This window comes from Hemibagrus wyckioides, linkage group LG29 (genome assembly GCF_019097595.1).
Source record: "Hemibagrus wyckioides isolate EC202008001 linkage group LG29, SWU_Hwy_1.0, whole genome shotgun sequence".
In the NCBI taxonomy this organism is placed as follows: Eukaryota; Metazoa; Chordata; class Actinopteri; order Siluriformes; family Bagridae; genus Hemibagrus; species Hemibagrus wyckioides.
Window position 1 is genome coordinate 5,416,664 of NC_080738.1, and position 27,182 is coordinate 5,443,845.

A 27,182-nucleotide genomic window follows, 5' to 3' on the forward strand; every position below is an offset into this window, starting at 1 on the left:
GGGCACAATTTACGAGTAAAAAGCAAATCAGTGGCTCTAATGCTGTCAATTTTCAACATAATGTTATCCTGACATTTTATTCACAAGCCATTTTATCAGACTTTGACCCGAGGATGGTGGCTTTTTCTTCACTGAGGATGACAGTATCAGTAGTGAGGTTTAGTATATTACGATATGATAATTATTTAAACTACACTTAGGCATGTTTATGGCATGTTCAGGCAAAAAAAAAAGGTGTATCTGGGTAGATCGGCTGCTTTAATAAATAGTTAAACATTACAAGGGGCTGAAAATCAGCGTCTTTGCATCTAATTACTGACTAAACCAGAAGCTGAGCTCGTGTTCCGTTCCGTTTTGGCTTTTAATCGTTTTCTTTTCGCTTCCTGTTTATTGCCTAGGTTTTATTTTGACAATGCACATTTGTCACTCTACGATATCTGTTTGCATTTTTCCACATTTCCCTGGTCTTTAGGGACCCGTTAAAATTTCTAGCTCGGGCGCCATGTGTCGAACAGCCAATAGACGCCGATAACTCATGCCACGTGATTTAGTATCGATTTAACCTATTCATTAATATTTAATAGGTAAGATCTCTTTAAAACCCCGGGCTACAACCTAACACAATGCATTATGGGATTGTTTGAGCAGTGTGGATATTCTCAGTTATTCTCGTGAGCTTTCATCTTGGTTTTTCTTGTAACGTCTATAAACTGACCGCTGGTTCATCCGTTCAATAATTGTTTATAAAGTTGTGTCAGTGGATCGTGAGGGAAAGATACCCTGGGGAAATAAAACACTTGGAGACACGCTGTATTAGGAAGATGATCAGCGATAACAAGCTTCTACCACAGAAAACAGACTAAAATTCGTTTATAGTTACGTTGTGCGACGTCCATGAAACCCCTGAGCTCCTTATCTAGTAGCACTTACGTTACAGCAGCTATAAACATCGCTGTTTCCTCACCAGCTTCTCTTTTTTCCTCTATTGAAGCTACTATGATAAAAAAAGGCTAATAAACATCCTGAAAGAATTCTTTCGACAATTAACACAAAAAAAGAAAAGAAAAGAAAAGAAATCCACCATACAACCCTCCTATGTAAGCTGTTGCCATAGAAACGGCCACGTATCTTAATATAAATGTGCGATTTGAACTACAACCGGAGCTGCTGTGAAACGAATCCTCGCTTTCGGACCTCATCAGAACGGAGAATCTTAACAGCGATGGATCTAGGAACACGCCTACATACGGTTCATACGTCCAACGTTCCTGATCCAGCATGAGTCACGGAGATTCGCAGTGAAGGACTGCGGCTCTGGCATGAGAGATCCACTGCACCATGTCCTCGTACTACCTCCCTCAACTGCTAGGTCTAATTAATGTGAACAACACACACACACACACACACACACTAGTGCTTAAGGGTGCATATTCATATGAATATGAGCAAAGTGTACACGTGAGGAGGTGAGAGTTCCAGCACTAAAGCGCCGCTGCATCGGGCGTGAAGGTGTAGTCGAACAGCATCGTGGGTGTGAAGTAGGGAAAGAATTTTTTGTCGCCATGGAAACACGACTGTTAAAGCGTCGTGGCGGGTTCGGTGTCCAACATCTGTTCCTTCTGTTATCCATTACCGTAATATTTATGATGCCTGTCAGAGCCGCTATTCCGCGCGCACACACACACTATTAAAAGAACCTGCTACTGTTTCACTTTGCTATTATTCATTATACCGAGGGACCTTATATTTAATTCCGCTACAGCGCACGAATCATAGATCTCTCTCCAAGACAAACTGCACAAAGGCGCAACCTCGTGTTTCATCTGACGTGACATATGAAATAAGATTTGCTTGCTTAATAGGAAAAAAAAAAACCCATCAACATCAACAACAACGCTCAGTGTATTTATTATCAGGGTCAAAATGTCTGCATGTCTCTGTACCTTGCCGGAAACTGGAACTTAATCTTCCTGAGGTAAAGACGGGTTCTTAAATTTCTCAGAACTGATATCCTGCACCACCCGGACGTTTAACGAGCTCATAGTATTTCATGCTTTCCGATATAAACTCGGATTCTTTTATTAATAAGCGTCATATTATTAAGCTGCTGTGATCATAAAGACTTCTGCTCAGCTCAGGACGTCTTATTCCCCTGAACATCCTTTAAACACTGTGAATTAGGTCATTTCTGAATCTCAAAACGAGCTACAAAAAGTACAAAGATGGAAGAGGATGCCAGTGTGAAATCCTCATGGTGTCTCAGGGAGTTTTTCTTGGCTCTGCTCGTAAATAAACACAGCTGCCTTGTGACGGCGTCCCTCGTTAGAAAGGCTACACGGAATAAAACTCGCTCGATTTTGTGTGAAAATATAACCGACGTCTGACGTGACGTTCTGCTGTACGCTTAGATGCTGCGGTACACGTCCTACCGTGTGTGTGTGTGTGTCCCATCGCATAAATATTCACACCGATCCATGTGGAGGATTTATTGCCGAAGACAGGATGAGAAACGAGCGAGGGAGCACTCACTCTTTTACAGACAGCCTCCCAGTCCCAACAATCAGCAATCACCTTGAGTGAGAGAGAGAGAGAGATGAAAAAAAGAGGGGTGGGGGAGAAAAATGGATAGAACGCAAGAGAAATGAGGTTCAGGTCAAGGGAATGAGTTCGTTTAGTGGGCGGTGTGTGATGTGCTGTTGAGAAATAAAGAGAGAGAGAGAGAGAAAGAGAGAGAGAAAAGAAAGAGATTCAGTAAAGGGCATTCCTCTCCAACGTGGCGTGAAAGCCAAATACACACACACACACGCACACACACTTGAATTTCTCTTTTGATGCACGCTACAGAGGTGGATATCTATAAAGACTTATACCAGACTGCTGCTGAATTCTGGAATCTGACTGGTCTGGAGGTTTCCATAGTAACAGCTGACTAATCAGTGAATACTGACTGTTGTATTAGGGGGGGCTGGTGGGTTAGTGGTTATCAATGTAGCCTCATACGTCCAGGGTTCCCTGCGTTTGTGGATTTTCTATCTTCTCCCCGTGCTTCAAGGGTTTCCTCCGGGTTCTCCTGTTTCCTCCACCAGTCAAAGACATGCCTTGTAGGCTGTTTGGCATCTCAGAATTGTCTGTAGTGTGTGTGTGTGTGTGTGTGTGATTGTGCCCTGAGATGTGTTGGTGTCTTGGATAGACTCCAGGCTCCTTGTGACCCTGTGTAGGATTAATGCTACGGAAAATATATGGAGAAATAGACAGATGGATGGATAAATGGATAGATGAATGGATGGATGGATGGATTTATGGATGGATGGATGGATGGATGTATGTATGAATGGATGCATGGATGGTGAGATAGATGGATAAATTGATCGATAGGTGGATGGATTTATGGAGGGATGGATGGATGGATGAATAGATTTATGAATGGATGGATATATAAATGGATAGATAGATAGATAGATAGATAGATAGATAGATAGATAGATGGATAAATGGATGGATGGATAAATGGATGGATAGATTAACAGATGAATGGATTTATGTAGGGATGGATGGATGGGTGAATGGATGGACAGATGGATGGATTTATGTAGGGATGGATGGATGGGTGAATGGATGGACAGGTGGATGGATTTATGGATGGGCAGATAGATAGATAGATAGATAGATAGATAGATAGATAGATAGATAGATAGATAGATAGATAGATAGATAGATAGATGAATGGATAAATGGATAGAAAAATTGATGGGTAGGTAGATAGAGAAAGACTGATAGAGAGATAAATGGATGTATGGCTGGATGGATGGATGGATGGATGGATGACTAGACAGATGAATGAATGGAAAGATGAATGGATGGATATAAAATGGATAGATGGATTTATAGATGGTTGGATGGGTGGATAAATGGATGGATAGACGAATAGAAGGATGGACAGGTGAATGGATAGATGGATAGATCAATGGATAAATGGATAGATAAACGGACAGATGAATGAATGAATTAAAAGATGAATGCCTGGATATGTGAATGCCTGGATATATGAATGGATGGACAGATGGATGGATGGATGAAAGATGGATATACTCACGATGTCATCGTGTAATCTGACACACCAGGATTTACGACACAAACCTCGTTTGATAAACTACAGCAGCAGTAAAGCTGAAAGCAAACGTGCATTTAAAAAAACCCTAAATTCTTTTTTGTTATTCTTTTCCTCCGAACACTTCGTTTAAGCGTGCAGCTTTAATTACAAGCTATTTCCTCTACAGCGGATGAGTTATGTAGCCCCTTTTCCATATAGTCTCAGGAATTCAGTCAAGCGTATACTGTATAACCAGAAGAAATTAACATAATCTTAAATTGTCGTTTTTTTCGGGGCTTAGTTGAAAATCCTTTCTGCTGCCAGAACGTCTGTGACCTGTAGATATCGCCCCTGTTTTTGTATTTTGATGCTCCGTCAGCCTAAAATGGAGTCGGGATTGTTAGTACCTGCTTGTTTTCTGTGGCTTTCACATCAGTAAAGACAGGTTGTGCTGGCAGCTATCTCCCAGACGTCCCAGACACACACACACACACACACAGGTTATTTGAGCGATGAACAGTTTCCTATTTTTCCCCGACATCTTCCTCGTTCTATCACTCTCCTTCCTTCCGTTTGTCTTTACTTTCCAAACCTATTTGTTTTTCTAGCTTTTTGTATTTCAATCTTCCACTCCAGTCGCTACGTACGATTTGATCAATATGGTGGAATTAATTACTGACATCCACAATCTTCCTGAGATCATTTATCGAAATATTGATATTAGACTTCCCCTATCCAATCAGCCAATCACGTGACGGCAGCGCAATGCGTAAAAATCCTCTCCTGCTGTCGTACGTCGACATTCTGAGATGCTTTTCAGCTCACCGTGTTTGTAACGAGTGATTATTCAGTCCAACGTTGCGATGTTTGATGCGAATCTTTTGATCCTGAGTCTGTGGGATGACCAACAGGGTTCCAGTGAATTATCTGTGATGATTTTGTTACGTGAATCGCTCCATCAGCAGTAGCTTGGTCCTAAAGTGTTAGTGCAATATGTTTGCCACTTCAGGTGATAATGCTAGCATCTTTGGTGCCTATTGGTCATGCACATACACTATATTGCCAAAAGTATTGGGACACCCCTCCAAATCATTGAGTTCAGGTGTTATGTTTCAAGGGTTGGGCTCGGGCCCCTTAGTTCCAGTGAAAGGAACTCTTAATGCTTCAGCTTCATACCAAGACATTTTGGACAATTTCATGCTCCCAACTTTGTGGGAACAGTTTGGGGATGACCCCTTCCTGTTCCAACATGACTGCACACCAGTGACCAAAGCAAGGTCCATAAAGACATGGATGAGCGTGGAGACATGGAGAGTCCTCACCTGAACCCGATAGAACACCTTTGGGATGAATTAGAGAGGAGACTCTGAGCCGTTCCAAAACTGGGATTTACATGCACATGAATGTAATATGGAGTTGACCTGTCCTTTGCAGCTATAACAGCTTCAACTCTTCTGGGAAGGCTTTCCACAAGGTTTAGGAGTGTGTTTCCTCTAGAAGGTCAGGCACTGATGTTGGACGAGAAGGTCTGGCTCACAGTCTCCACTCTAATTCATCCCAAAGGTGTTCTATCAGGTTGAGGTTAGGATTTTGTGAAGTTCCTCCACACCATTGGGCCATTCCCAAACTGTTCCCACAAAGCAGGAAATTGTCCAAAATGTCTTGGTATGAAGCTGAAGCATTAAGAGTTCCTTTCACTGGATCTAAGAGGCCGAGCCCAACCCCTGAATTCAATGATTTGGAGGGGTGTCCCAATACTTTTGGCACTATAATATAGCTAGAAAATCAAAGCTTTGCCTATTTGTTAGTATCCAGCTAGCAATAAGGTTGATTAATGAAATCTTGTATTAAGCTTTTTCATTACAGTATTAAAACAGCAACAATATAAAGAAACATTTGTTTTCTTGTTTTGGGAGCATGCTGGATAGACATGAATCAGTCGGCACACGACGACGCCTCCGTTTCTGTTCAAACGAGCCGGTCAGGCGCGTGGAAGCTGCTGCACCAGTTACGACTTGATTCACCAAGTGTTCAAAGGCGCTGCTTTTTACGATGCACCAAAACCTCACGCTGGCATACAAGCAACATACCAGTTTTCCCTACAATCATTACAGCCTAATTATTTTAAAAATGTGTGTGTGTTTTCTTTTTTAGAAAATAAAAGCATTTTTCATTTAAAAAAAAAATCTATATATCAAACATCCTGCCCATCCCCACAGCGATGCTGGCTGGCGCGGTCGGTCAGTAGGAGATTCAAAAGGAGGTTCAAAGGCTTTCTGCTTTGTACTCTGGATCCATGTGCACTGCGTACAAATTGCTGCAGATGGGCAGAGAGCTCAGAGACTGCACACACACACACACACACACACACACACACACACACACACGCACCTGTAGTTGTACATTATCCGTCTCTTTCTGCAATATCACCTAATTAGGGCGGCTAAATTTACTACTCCCCTGGTCCAGCCACTGAACAAACACAATATAAACTGTTGTCACTATGTATATATACGTGTGTGTGTGTGTGTGTCGGTCTGTCTTTTTCCTTTCCTGACATTCTCCCTCTCTTCATCTCTCTCTCTCTCTCTCTCTCTCTCTCTGTTTCTCTCCATGTTTTACGATGCTAGTGTGAAGTACTTTCTCAGATCTACAAGGATTTTGCAAATCCACTTTATTCTGTATAATGAGCAAAAGAACAATGGATCGTGAGTAGGACATTTTCATAATCCTAAAACACACACACACACACACTGACACAATTAGTAATTCACCTGAGAGTGTCTGAACATTTCTATATTCAGGATTTTTTGGTACCACAAGCCAATTAGATGGTTTTTCTTTTTTTTAAATAAATATATATATATATATATATATATATATATATATATAGTCCTGCCCAAAGGGTGACCAGATAATCCCATTCTCCACCATGATGGTTTTGACCCACAGAATAAATAATGCTTTCGATTGATAGTAATCCTTTGTTAAAGCTTGCTGTGACTTTCCCACAGTTAATGCGAAGGCTATTCCAATATTTATGCTCGCCAAACTGCACTTAGCCGTAAACTGCCCACAAATTACATTTCCAGCTCCAGTAAATAAATATGTGAAATAATAAATGCGTGAATCGTATTACGCTATTGAACGACGCGACGCTTCTTAAAACGCTCTCCAGTGGACGAGCTGATTAACCGAGATAGCTTAATGATGATGAAATCCTAGCGGTATGATGGATGTAGCATGCTATGTCTGTAGCAAAGCCTGGGAGGATTTAAATGCTACTGGATTCAGTTGTGTTTGATAATGAGTATGGATGGTTTTTCCCCCCCTTTATGTAACTAGCGAGCGTATTAGTTTACAAGTCTGTGGTAAACTGTGGCTGTAAAGTGATACACATGTTCATCAACTGCGACGATTCTCAGATTTAAATAATGCTTGATTGGTATTAAGGGGCTCAGTGTGTACAAAGAAAATCTGCCCCACACCATTACACCAACACCACCAGCCTGAAACGGCAGGTTGTGGCCATGGATTCATGCTGTTGCTACCATCTGCAATTTAGAAGCAGAATCATCAGACCAGACAACAGATCCTCCAATCTTCAACTGTCCAGTTTCAGTCATCCTGTTGCCTCAGGTTCTGGTTCTTGGCTGACTGGATGGTGGTATTGTAGCTTATCGCTCTCAAAATTTGACCTTTTGTGCATTCTGAGGTGCTTTTCTGCTCAACACGGCTGCAAACAGTGGATGTTCATTATTAATTACTGTAGCTGTTACATACAGTTCAAACCAGCACTTCTTGGATGAATGTTGTGTGAACTATAGAGATTGTGGAGACCCTGAAACAAGCCATTCGGCCCATGCCAACCATGACATTCGACTTGTATTTGCATTATTTTATGTATCATGCTACTGCCACATGATCAGCTAATTCATCAACAGTATGAATGTTCCTAATATAGTGGCCACCATTTCCATTCCAGGACTAGGAATGCATTTACTTGATTTTTAGCGGGCTAATCTAATCTTTTTTTTTAAATACCTTTTTCTCTTTGCTTTACTGTTAGCGTGTATTCACTTGTCTGTATATTAGTTTCTGAAATATATATTTTCTTATTTCTGGTTTTGTCCCACAACAAAGATTGCAAGCTAGCTCATGCTAAACAGATGGTATAACAAAGGTAGCTAACTACAACAAATGTCTATATCATGTTGGAAATGTCCAGCAAAACCAGCAGGTTAAATAACGCTAGAACATATCCCACAGCAAAGACAGGTAAATTAAAAATGTTAGAAAATGCTTGAATCCACAGAAATGCTAGCTGATAGATAGAAAAGGTCGCACGACATACGTTTAATAACGTAACAAAACAAGTACTAGATAGAAATACTCACTATCTACATATAACGTCTCACAGAAAAGTGAGCTAGCCAGATAAATGATATCTAAAAGTCTAATAGAACAAACCAAGTTAGCTGTACAGCGTTAGAAAACTTCCCACAGCAAAGCTAGCTAGATAAATAATAGAAAATCTCTTACAGCAAAGCTAGCCAGATAAATGATATTTATAAATCTACCAGAGCAAACCAAGCTAGCTATATAATGTTAGAAAATGTCCCACAGCAAAGCTAGCTAGATAAATAATAGAAAATCTCCTACAGCAAAGCTAGCTTGATAAATCATGTTAGAAAATCTCCTACAGCAAAGCTAGCCAGATAAATTATATATTTAAAATCTACCAGAGCAAACCAAGCTAGCTGTATAACGTTAGAAAATGTCACACAGCAAATCTAGCTAGATAAATCATGTTAGAAAATCTCCTACAGCAAAGCTAGCCAGATAAATGACATTTAAAAATCTACCAGAGCAAACTAAGCTAGCTGTATAACGTTGGAAAAATGTCCCACAGCAAAGCTAGCTAGATAAATACTGTTAGAAAATCTCCTACAGCAAAGCTAGCTAGATAAATCATGTTAGAAAACATCCTACAGCAAAGCTAGCCAGATAAATGATATTTATAAATCTACCAGAGCAAACCAAGCGTTCGAAAATGTCCCACAGCAAAGCTAGCTAGCTAAATAATGTTAGAAAACGTTCCACAACAAATATACCTAGCTTTTTGATATTATAAAATCTCCCACAGCAAAGTTAGCTAACTGATAATATTAGAAAATGGTTTAGGGGAAATGTCCCACAGCAAAGCTAGCTAGCTAGATAATGTCAACATATAGAGCTAGTTGTATGATATTCGAAAAGTGTACCACAGAAATGCTAGCTAGATTAGCTAGCAAATGTAGCGAGCTAGATGCTAGAAAATGTCACACACAAAAAAGATAGATATCTAGCGGGGTAATATAACATACTACAGAAAAGGTAGCTAGTTTGAGAATGTCTTGCAAAATGTCTTAACAAAACTAGCTAGCAGACCTAGCTAGCTAGCTAACGTGGGAGGAAAAGGTTCTCGTGTGATCTGTTCATATTAATATCACTAAAACTCTTCTAAGTGAGCTTTTTTTTTTTAAAGTATATATATTCTAAGAACCTTAATATTAAGTGAGAAGAGTGCTGTCGTGATGAGTCAGAGTCGCGGACATATGAACGTGTTAGCAAACGAATTAAAAATACAGCAGCTGGAGAAAGAGATGTGAAATACAGTGCTAGCTTGAGTCACGGTGTTGGCAGGGAGACTTTCTGTGACGTATGTTCGGTGCAGGCGGTTTCCGAAGGAGGTGTGTGTGTGTGTTGGATAGTTTGATATGTTTAGCTTGAAGTGTTTATCCTCTCAGGAGGATTCAGCCTGCCTCTCTGGGTTAAAATCAACATACTTTCAGCTAAATTGCTTATGACAGATCATACGAGGTCTCGTGAAGTGTCTGTTAGCGCTACAGCAATTCTTTGCTGCTTAGGATTTGTACTATAAAATGCGGTCATGTAGGAATGTCATCGTCTTTGTTGTAGTCGCCATTCCGAACATTAGCTAGCTCGCTTTAGTGTGGAACATTTCCGAACATTAGCTCGCTTTAGTGTGGGACATTTTATAACATTAGCTAGCTCGCTTTAGTGTGGGACATTTTATAACATTAAATAGCTAGCTTTAGTGTGGGACATTTTATAACATTAGCTAGCTCGCTTTAGTGTGGGACATTTCTTAACATTAGCTAGCTAGCTTTAGTGTGGGACATTTCTTAACATTAGCTAGCTCGCTTTAGTGTGGGACATTTCTTAACATTAGCTAGCTAGCTTTAGTGTGGGACATTTCTTAACATTAGCTAGCTCGCTTTAGTGTGGGACATTTCTTAACATTAGCTAGCTTGCTTTAGTGTGGGACATTTTATAACATTAGATAGCTAGCTCACTTTAGTGTGGGACATTTTATAACATTAGATAGCTAGCTTTAGTGTGGGACATTTTATAACATTAGCTAGCTCGCTGTGGTGTGGGACATTTCCTAACATTAGATAGTTCTCTTTAGTGTGGAACATTTCCGAACATTAGCTCTCTTTAGTGTGGGAAATTTTATAACATTAGCTAGCTAGCTTTAATGTGGGACATTTTATAACATTAGCTAGCTAGCTTTAGTGTGGGACATTTTATAACATTAGCTAGCTAGCTTTAGTGTGGGACATTCTTAACATTAGCTAGTTCTCTTTAGTGTGGGACATTTCCGACCATTAGCTAGTTCTCTTTAGTGTGGGACATTTCTGAACATTAGCTAGCTCGCTTTGGTGTGGGACATTTTATAACATTAGCTAGCTAGTTTTAGTGTGGGACATCCTTAACATTAGCTAGCTCGCTGTGGTGTGGGACATTCTTAACATTAGCTAGCTCGCTGTGGTGTGGGACATTTCCTAAGATTAGCTAGCTAGCTTTAGTGTGGGACATTTCCGAACATTAGCTAGCTAGCTTTAGTGTGGGACATTTCCTAACATTAGATAACTAGCTTTAGTGTGGGACATTTCCAAACATTAGCTAGTTCTCTTTAGTGTGGGACATTTCCGAACATTAGCTAGCTCACTTTAGTGTGGGACATTTTATAACATTAGCTAGCTAGCTTTAGTGTGGGACATTCTTAACATTAGCTAGCTCACTGTAGTGTGGGACATTTCCTAAGATTAGCTAGCTCACTTTAGTGTGGGACATTTTATAACATTAGCTAGCTAGCTTTAGTGTGGGACATTTCCGAACATTAGCTAGCTCACTGTAGTGTGGGACATTTCCTAAGATTAGCTAGCTCGCTGTATTGTGGGACATTTCCGAACATTAGATAGCTAGCTTTAGTGTGGGACATTTCCGAACATTAGATAGCTCGCTTTAGTGTGGGACATTTTATAACATTAGATAGCTCGCTTTAGTGTGGGACATTTCCGAACATTAGCTAGCTCACTTTAGTGTGGGACATTTTATAACATTAGCTAGTTCTCTTTAGTGTGGGACATTTTATAACATTAGCTAGCTCACTTTAGTGTGGGACATTTTATAACATTAGCTAGCTCACTTTAGTGTGGGACATTTTATAACATTAGATAGCTCACTTTAGTGTGGGACATTTTATAACATTAGCTAGCTCACTTTAGTGTGGGACATTTTATAACATTAGCTAGCTCACTTTAGTGTGGGACATTTCCTAACATTAGATAGCTCGCTTTAGTGTGGGACATTTTATAACATTAGCTAGCTCACTTTAGTGTGGGACATTTTATGACATTAGATAGCTCGCTTTAGTGTGGGACATTTTATAACATTAGATAGCTCGCTTTAGTGTGGGACATTTCCGAACATTAGATAGCTAGCTTTAGTGTGGGACATTTCCGAACATTAGATAGCTCGCTTTAGTGTGGGACATTTTATAACATTAGATAGCTCGCTTTAGTGTGGGACATTTTATAACATTAGCTAGCTCACTTTAGTGTGGGACATTTTATAACATTAGCTAGCTCACTTTAGTGTGGGACATTTTATAACATTAGCTAGTTCTCTTTAGTGTGGGACATTTCCGAACATTAGCTAGCTCACTTTAGTGTGGGACATTTTATAACATTAGCTAGCTCACTTTAGTGTGGGACATTTTATAACATTAGATAGCTCACTTTAGTGTGGGACATTTTATAACATTAGATAGCTCGCTGTATTGTGGGACATTTCCGAACATTAGATAGCTAGCTTTAGTGTGGGACATTTCCGAACATTAGATAGCTCGCTTTAGTGTGGGACATTTTATAACATTAGATAGCTCGCTTTAGTGTGGGACATTTCCGAACATTAGCTAGCTCACTTTAGTGTGGGACATTTTATAACATTAGCTAGCTAGCTTTAGTGTGGGACATTCTTAACATTAGCTAGCTCACTGTAGTGTGGGACATTTCCTAAGATTAGCTAGCTCACTTTAGTGTGGGACATTTTATAACATTAGCTAGCTCACTTTAGTGTGGGACATTTCCTAACATTAGATAGCTCGCTTTAGTGTGGGACATTTTATGACATTAGATAGCTCGCTTTAGTGTGGGACATTTTATGACATTAGTTAGCTCGCTTTAGTGTGGGACATTTTATAACATTAGCTAGCTCACTTTAGTGTGGGACATTTTATGACATTAGATAGCTCGCTTTAGTGTGGGACATTTTATAACATTAGATAGCTCGCTTTAGTGTGGGACATTTTATAACATTAGCTAGTTCTCTTTAGTGTGGGACATTTCCGAACATTAGCTAGCTCACTTTAGTGTGGGACATTTTATAACATTAGCTAGTTCTCTTTAGTGTGGGACATTTCCGAACATTAGCTAGCTCACTTTAGTGTGGGACATTTTATAACATTAGCTAGCTCACTTTAGTGTGGGACATTTTATAACATTAGATAGCTCACTTTAGTGTGGGACATTTTATAACATTAGATAGCTCGCTTTAGTGTGGGACATTTTATAACATTAGATAGCTCGCTTTAGTGTGGGACATTTTATAACATTAGCTAGCTCACTTTAGTGTGGGACATTTCCTAACATTAGATAGCTCGCTTTAGTGTGGGACATTTTATAACATTAGCTAGCTCGCTTTAGTGTGGGACATTTTATGACATTAGATAGCTCGCTTTAGTGTGGGACATTTTATAACATTAGCTAGCTCACTTTAGTGTGGGACATTTTATAACATTAGCTAGCTCACTTTAGTGTGGGACATTTCCTAACATTAGATAGCTCGCTTTAGTGTGGGACATTTTATAACATTAGCTAGCTCACTTTAGTGTGGGACATTTTATGACATTAGATAGCTCGCTTTAGTGTGGGACATTTTATGACATTAGTTAGCTCGCTTTAGTGTGGGACATTTTATAACATTAGCTAGCTCACTTTAGTGTGGGACATTTTATGACATTAGATAGCTCGCTTTAGTGTGGGACATTTTATAACATTAGATAGCTCGCTTTAGTGTGGGACATTTCCTAACATTAGATAGCTCGCTTTAGTGTGGGACATTTTATAACATTAGCTAGCTCACTTTAGTGTGGGACATTTTATGACATTAGATAGCTCGCTTTAGTGTGGGACATTTTATGACATTAGATAGCTCGCTTTAGTGTGGGACATTTTATAACATTAGCTAGCTCACTTTAGTGTGGGACATTTTATGACATTAGATAGCTCGCTTTAGTGTGGGACATTTTATGACATTAGCTAGCTCGCTTTAGTGTGGGACATTTTATAACATTAGCTAGCTCGCTTTAGTGTGGGACATTTTATAACATTAGCTAGCTCGCTTTAGTGTGGGACATTTTATAACATTAGCTAGCTCGCTTTAGTGTGGGACATTTTATAACATTAGCTAGCTAGCTAGCTAGCTTTAGTGTGGGACATTTTATAACATTAGCTAGCTCGCTTTAGTGTGGGACATTTTATAACATTAGTTAGCTAGCTAGCTTCAGTGTGGGACATTTTATAACATTAGTTAGCTAGCTCGCTTTAGTGTGGGACATTTTATAACATTAGCTAGCTCGCTTTAGTGTGGGACATTTTATAACATTAGTTAGCTAGCTAGCTTTAGTGTGGGACATTTTATAACATTAGCTAGCTCGCTTTAGTGTGGGACATTTTATAACATTAGTTAGCTAGCTAGCTTTAGTGTGGGACATTTTATAACATTAGCTAGCTCGCTTTAGTGTGGGACATTTTATAACATTAGTTAGCTAGCTCGCTTTAGTGTGGGACATTTTATAACATTAGTTAGCTAGCTAGCTTTAGTGTGGGACATTTTATAACATTAGCTAGCTCGCTTTAATGTGGGACATTTTATAACATTAGTTAGCTAGCTAGCTTTAGTGTGGGACATTTCTTAACATTAGCATTGTTGTAGGATATTTCTTCTCACATTATTAGCCAGCTAGCTGCATTTTTGTAACTATGTCTAGCTAGCTAGCTAAATTCTGGCACATTTTCTAACATTATCTAGTATCTTGTAAGACATTTTGTGATATGATTCAGCTACCTAGCTCTTTTGCAGGGCCAGTGTCTGATATTTCTTAGCTAGCTAGCTTGTCAGTTAAGGCTTTTTCGAACTCTGTGTAGCGAGCTAGCGATCTGTGGTGTGGAAGATTTTCTAACGCGATCATTCTAACTGGCTTTGTCGTGGAAGGTTTTGTTAAAATACATCATATTTTATTATGTTGATTAACATTTACTCAGATTCAAGCTTTCTCAAGTAAACATTATCTTATTTTATTGGTAAGCTATCTTTAGATAATGCTAAATTTTACCCTTTTTTAAAAAAAAAAGTTAATTCTTAATTCACCCTTTCATATATTTTCGTTTCTTTAAAAGTCAAAATCTTAGCAAGATATTGATTGAATATTTTATATTATGAAGTGATTATATTGATTATTGAGCATATTCCCAAACCTAGTGGATAATTTAATAAATATATTTAAATAAAAGATTACTACTCGTATAAAAGTTTAAAAAATAATGAAATATGCTAAAAAGAAATGATGAAAATATATTTTAAGTCTAATTTTTGCCCCTATCTGTCGTCAGAGATAAACAACGAATTAAGAGGAATAAGAAAGGAGTCGTATTTCGACTCAAAGAATTAAAACCTATTCATTCAGCATGCTTTTGTGTGCAGAGCCGCAGAACTTTTGGACATCCGTCATTTTGAGTTTATGGGTCAATGCGTCTTTTTAGGAACAGCGGGGATCTGGGGGGTGGGGGGGGGGCAACAGGATGTTCACGCTGAGTCTATTCAGAATTTTTTATTTTTTTTCATGCGCAGAAACCACAGCAGGACGCAACTCATCAGCAGACACAGCCATCACAGTCGTCTTTTTATTAACGTTAGGTAGAGTCGGGCAAAACATGGAAAGATTTCAAACACTGGACAAACAATCCAACCTAGCAGAGGTCCTTTTTTGGTCTGTGTTATATTTATACACATCTTATACACAGCCTTGTATAAGTATTCATCCCCCCCCCACCTTGGTGTAAACCTTAGGCTTTATATGTACTTTATAAAGATGGCTTTCTGGCTACAGATGAACACCAGCTTCAGATCCTTTCGATACGAATCGGTTCACGGGCATTTAAACGGTTTTGAAGAATTTCAAGGCTCAATCCCTCAATCATAGATTAGATCAAAAAACCGAGGATGATTCCAGTCTAAGCGCCATTTTCACAGATGAGCCTCCTCATATGCTGTTGTTGAGCCACTGCGGGGTGTAATTGGGGTCTGAAGAAGGCCGTGTAGAGCGCTGGCGGTCGTGTGTTGATTATGCAGATGTAGCCATGAGCAGCGCGCTGGACTTGCATGCTAATGAAATTATAAGAAGGAGAAATTGATTAGTAACCAGTCCAACTGTCTCTGGGGTTTAAGCCTTTTTTTTTTCTGCATAGAGAAAGATAGATAGAGAGAGAGAGAGAGGGGAAGAAAGATATATATATACTGGGTATAACATTCCAGTGGTCTGAAATTCAAGACGCTTTAATATTTAATGCAACGATATATATAAAGCTAACAGTTAAACTGTGCGGTTTTATCCTGCGATCGTTTTTCTATATGATGGAGATGCTACGTTAACAACGGACGTCTCACTTTGCATCAGCGGTATTCAGAATCAGTGATTAAAGTCAACGTTTATGTAAGGAAAGTCAAATTTCTGAGCTCTTCATTCAGATGCTTGACTTTTCTTGACCAGAAGATTGGGGAATTTTTTTTTTTTTTTAGATTTTTAGGCACCACCACCTTTAAAAACAAGCTGTTACCTTTAAGGTCAATGAAATTTAGCGATACAAATTTGCATAATATGAATATATAAACATCATGGTTGTTATCAAACAACTTCAAAATTGCACTTGATCCAGAGCTATTTCTCTTTTTTCCCTCCACAGAGTTAATTGTGCATATAACTTAATAAAGCCAGAAGGTCCTAGTGATGAGGTGGTAGAAAGGTGGATGACTGGGCTACAGTTCAGAAGGTGGGGGGATTATGTCCTTTAGCGTATATATATGACAAATACAGGCTTCCTCTTCTACTAAATCAAGATCATGAATGATAAAACACATCGTTTCTGTAGTTACGCCTGAGGTCTGATTAACAATATACGTATGCAATTTTAATACTAGCTTCACTGCACATGCAGGATTTGGAGGCTAGCTTGACTAATACTTTAGCTACAGTTCAGGTGTTGTGTCTATGTCTATGCTTATTGACGTTAACATTCACCTCAGATTTGTTTGCTATGTTTGAGTGCACCGTTTTCTGTAGCTAAGGCTATGATGTTTACTTTATCTACATTTCAGAAGTGTCTGCCATTTCGACACTAATTGTGTGATTTTAGATCAAGTTGTAACTTGTTGTGTGTGTTAGAGCTTGCTGTGTTTCTGTCAGCGTTTGTTTTTTTCTGTAATGGTGTCGACTGAGCTTTTGCCTGCTCAGGGCTCCGGTGTTTAGCCCACACAGTCGGACTATTTAAAACCTAATGAGTCCAGTCGATACGCGCAGCTGCTCGCACAGAGCCAGGATCAGCTCATCCAGCTGAACCCACACACCGAAACCGGTGTACCGAGAGCTACCGAAGCTCAGATCAGCAGCCCAGAGCCGAATCAGCTGCGCTCTAAAATTAGACGCGAGCTTTCTAGCTGGACATGTCGGACCTCTGGCGCAGTCAATGGTGTGATTCATAAGAAATAACTGAAGCCTACAGAGAGGAGTTACTAAAATGTCATGGAAGAAAATTTAGATCAAAGATTATTGATGTTTATTTTATTGTCAGCTTGGGTTTTGTACAGTAATGTCTTGTTGTAGTTTAATTAATTAGTCTGTTAATTAATACAAATTTAATTGTCAGTATAAGCATTTTCAAATGCACAGAACATTAAACAAAATTTAACAAAAACGTAAATGAATAATTATATACTTAAAAGAAAATTTAATTTTTTAAATTTATATTTTTTATATTTTATAATTTATAATTAAAATGAAATTTAATTAATTGGTAAGAAAAGTTACAATTTCATTCAAATGATTTATTACTCTTTACTGAAGAAAGTTTGCCATTCTGCATGCATATATTATTTAATATTTAAATAATTTAATATTTAATATTTTCTGTATATATTTTTGTCCTCTTCAATCACTATAGTTACCTACTATTTTTTAAATACTATTATTTTTTTTCTCATTTTTTTTTCCTATTTTAATTTTGACCTGAATGGTCAAAAAAAAAAAAAAAATTTGCATATGTGAAAAAGTAAAATTTTATATGAAATTTGAATTTGTTGATTTAATATACACATGAAATTCTTCCCAGTGTTTTGACTCTGAAATTTAGACTAGAATGGTTTTAAAGTATCAGAAGAGCAATATTTTTTAGCAACAATAGAGAGCTAATTTTGCTATGTAACCTTTGAACGGTTTATTTATTTGTCGCTCTTTTAACTATCATTGTCAAATATTACCTAGCTAAAAATGTTGGGGTGTGTCTCAATCAGCTCTCTAGCTCCCTAGGTGGTGAATCAGTATATTGTGTACACAAACTGGACCATGGCTCATGACACACTGGGGACACTGATGACTCAATTTCTGGATTTCCAGTTTTTCATCAGTCAGTGGAACAAACATATACAATTTTTTTTTATAGGTCATGTAAATTTGCTAGTTTAATCAGACACACTTCTTTCCTGATACTTCAAGCAAGATTGTAGGCTAGATAAGTGGATTTCTTATTTAAATAATTAGTCAAACAAACATCTAATGGAGTGAAATATCGGGCGGTGGTAGATCAAGAGGTTAAAGCTCTGGGTCATTGACCGGAAGATTGAGGTTCGAGTCCCAGCACTGCTAAGCTGCCACCGTTGGGCCCCCAACCCTCCCTACTCCAGGGGCACTGCATCATAGCTCACCCTGCACTCTGGCCCCAACCTCCAAGGAAAGAATTTCACAGTGCAATAATGTATATGTGACAAATAAAGACAACTTAACTTAATAAGCTAATTACATTAGTAGAACTTGGCTGAGAATTTGGTTTATTTTTTCACTCTCATAGGTTTAAAAAAATATGACATAATTTCCAGAACATAGTGAGCATCGATGCTTGCTGTTTTTTGTGGTGCATTATGGGATTTTTTTTAGATATGAAATGTTCCAGTGAAGAATTTTGTGATTGAGAGAGAGAGAGAGATAGAGATAGAAAGAAAGAGAGAGACCCTAAAATGGCCGACTCTCTGATCAGTGCCCATTGATTTTGTCCATTCATAATTTGTGACACTTTTGTGTTCGATGTACCCTGTGTGTCTGAAAAACATCTATTTGAATCGGTTCAAACGTTTTCCCATTTTTGTCCCCCTTCATCAGTTTGCTCGCAGTTTTCCCGTGGTGTCTACGCCATCTTCGGCTTCTACGACAAGAAGTCCGTGAACACCATCACGTCGTTCTGCGAGACGCTGCACGTGTCCTTCATCACGCCGAGTTTACCCGCCGATGGCCTCAACCAGTTCGTGCTGCAGATGAGGCCTGACATCCGAGGACCTCTGATCAGCCTGGTCGAGTATTACAAATGGGAGAAGTTCGCATATCTGTACGACAGTGATAGAGGTACATACACACACACACAGATACACACCCACTCTCTCTCTCACCCACTCACACACAAATGCATTAACGTATCCAATTGCTTGTCCTTTTCATTTGTAGCACTTCATTCCTCACTCCTCAGAGACACTTCCTGCGGTCAGAAGTGCTTATAGTGTACAGAAAGTGATAGCATTTAGTCTCCCTTTTGTTCTCCGTCTCTCTTTCACATACAGTCTTTCTCTTTACATGTCATCCTTACTCAATCATATTCATTGTTGCCATGGAGAATTGCCAAGCCGGGCCAATCAGCACTGCGTGATGGTCCTCGAGGTCACGGTGGCGCTGTAATGGATGACTAATACCTAATGTGTTTCTAATGTAATAATGTTCTGTGTCATTACGCTGTGTAATTATGAGTGGAGTGTGTAAAACAGTCATTACAGGGTCTGTTAGCGTTAGTCATTCCTCCCAACAAGGTGTGACATAAAATACGATGAGCTAAGCTGATTTTCTAAGATGTCGGCACAGCGGTTTGTTATTCTAACCATCCCATAATACTACAGCGTCGTCTAACAAGCAGCCTGATAAAACTTTCACAACAGAAATAAAACTACCTTAAAACTACGTAAATATAAATGTAAAACTTACAGCTAGGCAGGAAAAACAATATGACGTTCTTGTTTATCGACGACGACGCAACCGAAAATGTAGTTAGCATAGTAACCAGTTTAGCTAGCTAATGCAAATTAGCTTGCTAACATTATTAAGAACAATTTCTAGTGTAGGGATTAGGGTGTAGTGTTTAGGGTGTAATGTCCAGGGTGTATTGCTTAGGCTGTAGGGTTTAATATGTAGAGTGTAGTGTTTAGGATGTAATGTGTAGGGTGTAGGGATTAATGTGTAGGGTGTAGTGTTTAGGGTTTAATGTCCAGGGTGTATTGCTTAGGCTGTAGGGTTTAATATGTAGAGTGTAGTGTTTAGGATGTAATGTGTAGGGTGTAGTGTTTAGGGTGTATGGTGTAATGTGTAGGGTGTAGTGTTTAGGGTGTATGGTGTAATGTGTAGGGTGTAGTGTTTAGGGTGTAGGGTATAATGTGTAGGGTGTAGTGTATAATGTGTAGGGTGTAGTGTTTAGGGTGTAGTGTTTAGGGTGTAGGGTGTAATGTGTAGGGTATAGTGTTTTTATGGCTGAAAATAAACACGATGCAGTATTTTACATTAGGGTGTAATGTGTAGGGCATAGTGCTTAATGTGTAGGGTGTAGTGTTTAGAGTGCATGGTGTAGTGTTTAGGGTGTAGGGTGTAGTGTTTAGGGTGTAATGTGTAGGGTGTAGTGTTTAGGGTGCATGGTGTAGTGTTTAGTGGTTAACGTTTGTTCTCCAGTTACTGTACAGTAAACAAGACGCAGTATTTTACGTTATTGTTACAACACATCCTAAAGTTTTGTTTATTTTATTGTTCAGTATTATGTGTGTTATCTGTGCCGTGTGTAACGGTACACTGATTTGTTTTGTGGATGGGGCATATTTTGAATCCTCTAATCCTATTGGCTGTTGCGTCCCATTTCCTGTCCCAAATCTCAAGAGAAATATGTCAGCGTCCGCACTCAAATGTCAACCCTCAAGCCATTCCATGAGGATTCATATCACAGTAAAATGCTGCAGTATCCTTATGTAACTTCTTATCTTACACCAAGCACAAGGATGTGTCATACGTTCAACGCCTTCCTGCTCTTCCATTTTTAATCTGTTCCTCTGCTCACACACACACACACACACACACACACACACTGAAGCGCACCTGACTCAAGCTGGTAATTAGCGAGTGACCTAAATTACAAGAAAATGCTATGTCCTGAATCCTGGTGTTTGATAGAAGAGCTTTTATTAGAAGAGAAAAAAAAGTTAGGAGTCAGGCGTCGAGCAAACTTAAAGGTGCAGTTTGTCATTTGTGTGGGCGATATGACGACAAAAAAAAAAATCTCCCAAAGGCATTTCTATGACACATGATATTACAGGATTGCTCGCAGCACAAGTTACTGATTATTTTCTTATAATAGCACACCCCTTGAGTGTTTTGTGGAGTTTTTTTTTTTCCCACCTTAAAGCGTGTGCAGTTAAAACTTAAATCATCTTGTTTAAGTGCACTACAGCTCTCTGGGGATTTGAATTCCAAACTCAACATCCTGATAATGAACACTGCTACAGCGATGCAAAAACCACGCTAAAGGCCAGGGTGCTGAATGTGTGCTTCCACTCGGAGGAATAAATCTTTCCCCTGAGAGACCTAGATATGTAATCATCCGTGGTCTTTTAGAGAGACAGAAAGAGAGGGAGAATGGTCGAGGGGAGGGAAGGAGTGGGGGAACGGAGCAAGAAACTAGAAAGAGATGAAATCGAGTGGGCAAAGGAGCGGATGCGGATGAACGACGGAGCGAGATCAAGAGGAGAAAAAAATGACAAATGGAAATGGAGAGTGAGCCAAGCGAGGGCGAGCGAGAGAGAGAATCCTCTCGGGGGGAGTTTATAGCTCGGCTCTGTATTTTCATTGAAGGCAGAAGCTCGTCGTTGCTAATTTAGAAGCTCGGTGCTTTCGAGTGAGTCCGGCTCCAGGCTACATTCGAGCAACAACGAAGCCTAATTGAGACCAAATTTAAACGAACCAGCCAAACGAAATTTGGCTTCTGTAATTAAGACCGAAAGCTAAGCGACGCTCGTTGCCTCAGCATCGGATATCTGCGTCGATGGAGTTTAAAAGAGTTAGAAAACACACACACACACACAAAACAGATGAGAAGAATAAAAATAAACGTGTAATGAACACTTTACGATTCACAAGTAGATTAGATTTGAGTTCAACGAAGAACCAGCATTGAAAGAGGCTAGCTTTATTTAAATGCAAGCTAGCATGTTAATCACTCCCTTCAGAAATGAGCTAAATGCGAATAAGTACAAAGTTTACACAGCACTGATGGACTGAATGTAGTGAGTCGGAGTATTTTTCTTTTGGAATGTAGGACATCAAGTGTTTTATTGAAAGAAAAAAATGTGTACGAAAACAAACACTCCCATAGTCTTGTGAAACCCCACAATGCTCTAGTTGGTACCCATAATACTTTGTCAACATTTGTGTTGATGTAATTTTGTTGTGTGATTATAGAGATCCCCCCCCCAAAGCTCCACCCACATTTCTACAGACATGCCTATCAATCATTACAGTTAAACGATTGTCACACTTTCCTTCTACAGGCTTGTCCACTCTCCAGGCCATCCTGGACACGGCGGCTGAGAAGAAATGGCAAGTGACGGCTATAAATGTGGGCAACCTGAAGGACGAGAGGAAAGACGAGGCCTACCGCTCGGTCTTCCAGGACCTGGATAATAAAAAGGAGAGGAGAGTCATCCTGGACTGCGAGCAGGACAAGGTCAAAGACATCATGGAGCAGGTGAAAACTGGCGCTCGTTTGTACACCGTGACCCAAAAAAAAATAGAGCTATTAAATACGGTTTGTTTTAACTGGTGCAGTACAAGAAGTGTTCTAAAAATACTCTTCTCACATTCTCCCTTTAATTTTGGGTTTCCCTTGGCACTGACTTGGTAAAGCTTTAATTTCGTCCTTCTAACCTACGCCAACCACCCACAGGTCTCTGGACATGAGCGACTTATTTCTGTGGGCGGAGCTTTGCACATTTATTTGAAAATGGATTACGCTGTCAAGTTTTGACTTAACATTTATATATACATATATATATATAGCATGAATATATTTACAGTAGAATATTAAATCTTATTTTTTATATCCCTCTTTTGTGTAAATATTGTCTTGCTTGTTTCCGTCTTTCCTCCAGGTCATCACGATTGGTCGTCATGTGAAAGGGTATCATTACATCATCGCAAATTTTGTGAGTCTGTCTCCTCCTAACACACACACACACACACACACAGAATCAAGCATAGGAATATCTGACACTACTGAGCTTGAGGGACATATGGCTGGTGGGTGGGAATTGAGAAGTGACCAAATTTGGGAGACAAATGCAGCGTGTAACCATGTAAACCATTTACCAAAGTCTGCTTGAGATACTCAGTATGGTTTGAGGCGAGTGTGTGATAATTTACACATGCATGATGCTAAAATTGTTGCCTAACCTGTAAGTTTGCCGTACCTGTGTTTGCATGTGTCCAGGGGTTTTTGGACGGAGACCTATCCAAGATTCAGTATGGAGGTGCGAACGTGTCCGGATTTCAGATCGTAGATTTCGACGACCCTCTGGTTGCCAAGTTTGACCAGCGCTGGGAAGCTCTAGAGGAGAAAGAGTACCCGGGGGCGGACAGCAAAATTCGAGTGAGTGTGTGTGTGCGTTTTTTGTGGGGTTTTTTTAGATTTCAGAGCTGTCCCACTGTGTATGACATAGATTCAGATAGCAGCAACCAGGTGTTTTGACGTGTGTGTGTGTTCTGTCTGCAGTATACCTCTGCTCTGACATACGATGCGGTTCAGGTGATGACCGAAGCCTTCCGCTTCCTGCACAAGCAAAGGATCGACATCAGTCGCCGTGGCAACAATGGGGACTGCCTAGCCAATCCGGCTGTACCATGGGCTCAGGGAGTGGAGATAGAACGTGCTCTTAAACAGGTTTATATATCACTAGAGTCACTAGAGATGTTGCTAGTAATCTGTTTTAAAAGGGTCAGTTTGTAGATTAAAAAAAAACTTTAATAATCTTATGATTTCAAAAGCAAAAGGTTTTCATGTTTCCTTGCAGTGGATATGGCTAGTTTGTTTATTTAAAGCTTTTTACGTTCTTCCAGCCCAGAAATATGTAGAGAAAATTAAAGGGGTGGATTTAGTTGTAGGGAAAAGGCTTCATTGCAGATTTATAAATATCACAAACTGGCCTTTTAAGGTTGCAAGGTTTTAAATAAAATATTCATCTTTCAGGTTTGGCGCTTTGCAATCCGTAACATTCGCCTTGTCTACATCCTTAAAAGGACGCGATCGCATATTTCACAGTGGCCGCATTCCAGACATCCCATTAACACCTGGCAAAGATGTCTTTATTTCACGACATTCGAAACACCTTGAATATATGAGCTTTTGTGTGTAGGTGCGAGTGGACGGCCTGACAGGAAACATCCAGTTTGACCAATATGGCAAGAGAGTGAACTTCTCAGTCAACATCATGGAGCTGAAGAACAGCGGGCCGGTGAAGGTACAGTACGTCAGGGACAAAATCCTGGCATGTTCATGACTGGATCCTTGTAAACATTCGTAGTCTTTTTAGGGAACCACTCGGATTCGAGAATTCATCTACGCCCTCAAGTATTTATCATACACTCCAGACAAGACGAGAATAGATGCTTTAAAAAAAGACCACTGGATCGAGCTAACAGGTCCTGAGTCTGTCAGGTGCACACAAAACTGCGCTATAAGCACTTTATAAAAAGTGCGAAAATAAAAAAAATATCCCCGCTCTGCAGCCACATGGACAGATAGTCACACTCAGTTGCAGAACTAATTAAAAACTTTATTTCTGCCTGAGGTGGAGGTGTTGGGCAAAAACAAGACGCCTACATGACTTAGGAAGAGATGCCGCTTCAGCTCAACAGACCAAGAAATATCCTTTTTTTTTTTTCCGCTGCAGGTTGTGGTACGAATTGAAGTGGAATTGATTCTCGTTATACAGGACGACGGTTTATAAACAGCACACCAAGTTAGCTACTTTTACCAGGCGTCCGCATTCAGGATTATTCTTTGCCGGACATTACACTATAAATAAATCTAATGATTTTAACAAAAAACAAATTTAAAAAGTTGTTAAGAAATAAATGGACATGCTGGCAAGATTTCTGTGGGATAAGAGGAATAAAACGCTTCAAGACATGCCAGAGTGGAAAATACTTTGAGGTGGTATTCATCGTTTCATTGTTGATAAAGTGTTTCAGACATAATAATAATAAAATGGACAAAAATAATAAAATAACTGTGACAATACCGAAAGAATACAGACCAAACATCGGCTTTGTTTTGGTATAAAGTTTATCCATGTGTATCCTTCTTCCCACCTCCAGATCGGCTACTGGAAAGAGGTGGACAAAATGGTGGTCACCAAATCCGATCTCTTCCCCAACGACACCTTCGGGATGGAGAACAAGACCGTGATCGTGACGACCATCTTGGTAAGAACGTCGCAGATCTTCACTCAAGCAGCACTTTGATATTTAGCATTTGACATTTCTGGACTTGTTCCGCATGGATTTTGCTTTGCAGGAGGCGCCGTATGTGATGTTGAAGAAGAACGCAGAGTTGTTCACAGATAACGATCGTTACGAGGGATACTGCGTGGACCTGGCGGCTGAGATCGCCAATCACTGTCGGTTTAAATATCAGCTGAAGATCGTGGGAGATGGGAAGTACGGAGCTAGAGACGCAGACACCAAGATCTGGAACGGCATGGTGGGAGAACTGGTGTATGGGGTAAGAGTTTCTTTTTTTAAACATTTGTGATTTATGCTAAATAATTGGATGTCTATTGTTTTTTTCACTTTTCATCAGATTTCCTCAGGTAAAAATACACAATAATGACACTAAAGATTTGCTTTTTTCTTGTCAGCGTAGCCTTCCATTAATCGTTAGCTACATTTGAGTCTTAGGCAAAGTCATTTAAACTAAGGCATTTTGACCTGTTCTTTGTCTCGAGTCAGAAAGCGGACATAGCCATAGCGCCTCTGACGATCACGCTAGTCCGTGAAGAAGTGATCGACTTCTCCAAGCCCTTCATGAGCCTGGGCATCTCCATCATGATCAAGAAACCGCAGAAATCCAAGCCGGGCGTCTTCTCTTTCCTGGACCCGCTGGCCTACGAGATCTGGATGTGTATCGTGTTTGCCTACATTGGTGTCAGTGTCGTGCTCTTCCTGGTTAGCCGCTTTAGCCCGTACGAGTGGCACACCGAGGAGTTCGAGGATGGCCAGCTCGGGCCCAGCGAGTCCAATAACGAATTTGGGATCTTTAATAGTCTGTGGTTTTCTCTGGGCGCTTTTATGCAGCAGGGATGCGATATTTCGCCAAGGTTGGTGAGCGTGTCAATGCTAGCCAGTGCGCTAGCTAGCGCACGTGGCATGGTTTTGTTTGGACGCAGCCTTGTGTGTCGCCGGTTCGTCCACGTGTAGCCGTGGTGCTAATGTGTTCACGCCCCTGCTGCTCCTGCTTTCAGATTCCCTTCATTCTCGCTGATTAGTGGGAGCTAATGCAGGAGTAGAAACCTTTGATTGATGGTTTGGGGATTAAAACCTTGATCTGAGGTTTCTTGCATGAATATATTTTCACCCGGTGGCAGACCGCAAGGCGCAGAAGGTTGCTGGTTGATACCCTCTTGGAGTGGTACCGTGTTTCGGCTGCATATTCCCCATTTCCTTCTATAAACTTAGCATTGTAGTTGGTAATATTATGCCATCATGAAATATATATAAAATTATAAAATATAAAAATAGCAAATAATCTTTTGTGGATTCTCTAACATTTGATTGTTGTTATGGTTAGATATGTTATTACACAAAGATCGAAGTGAAAATACAGCGCTCTATAGAAGATATTGCCAGCCAGTGATCTAAATATTAGCCAACAGGATTTCCCACAGTGGTTTTGAGTGAATGTGCAGTCAGTGTGATGCCAGGATGTGTGTGTGATGGTGTTTCGCTGCATATAGGTCACTGTCTGGGCGTATAGTTGGTGGTGTGTGGTGGTTCTTCACCCTCATCATCATCTCGTCTTACACGGCCAACCTGGCCGCTTTCCTGACTGTGGAGAGGATGGTGTCCCCCATCGAGAGCGCAGAGGATCTCGCCAAGCAGACCGAAATCGCCTACGGAACCCTCGATGCCGGTTCAACCAAAGAGTTCTTCAAGGTGAGACAAAGGGGCGGAGCATAAAGTTACATTGTCCAAGTCAGATGATTTATGTAGTTTTCTCTAATCACATTTTTAATCATGTGTTATACCAAAGACTGGTATTTTAGGTTGTACAGGTATTAT

At 39.9% G+C, this 27,182-nt stretch overlaps 1 protein-coding gene across 2 annotated transcripts in view; it reads left to right on the forward strand.

Annotated features, from left to right (window-relative positions):
• gria2a (glutamate receptor, ionotropic, AMPA 2a) overlaps positions 1-27,182 on the forward strand; it is a 42,681-nt gene that overhangs the window by 1,937 nt on the left and 13,562 nt on the right. For both annotated transcript variants that reach the window (XM_058384998.1, XM_058384997.1), the window contains exons 3-12: positions 18,930-19,169; positions 22,397-22,593; positions 22,997-23,050; positions 23,335-23,493; positions 23,617-23,784; positions 24,257-24,361; positions 25,221-25,328; positions 25,420-25,626; positions 25,854-26,221; positions 26,858-27,056. In XM_058384998.1, the coding sequence (XP_058240981.1) occupies positions 18,930-19,169; positions 22,397-22,593; positions 22,997-23,050; positions 23,335-23,493; positions 23,617-23,784; positions 24,257-24,361; positions 25,221-25,328; positions 25,420-25,626; positions 25,854-26,221; positions 26,858-27,056 (1,805 nt within the window). The remainder of the gene's footprint in view (positions 1-18,929; positions 19,170-22,396; positions 22,594-22,996; positions 23,051-23,334; positions 23,494-23,616; positions 23,785-24,256; positions 24,362-25,220; positions 25,329-25,419; positions 25,627-25,853; positions 26,222-26,857; positions 27,057-27,182) is intronic.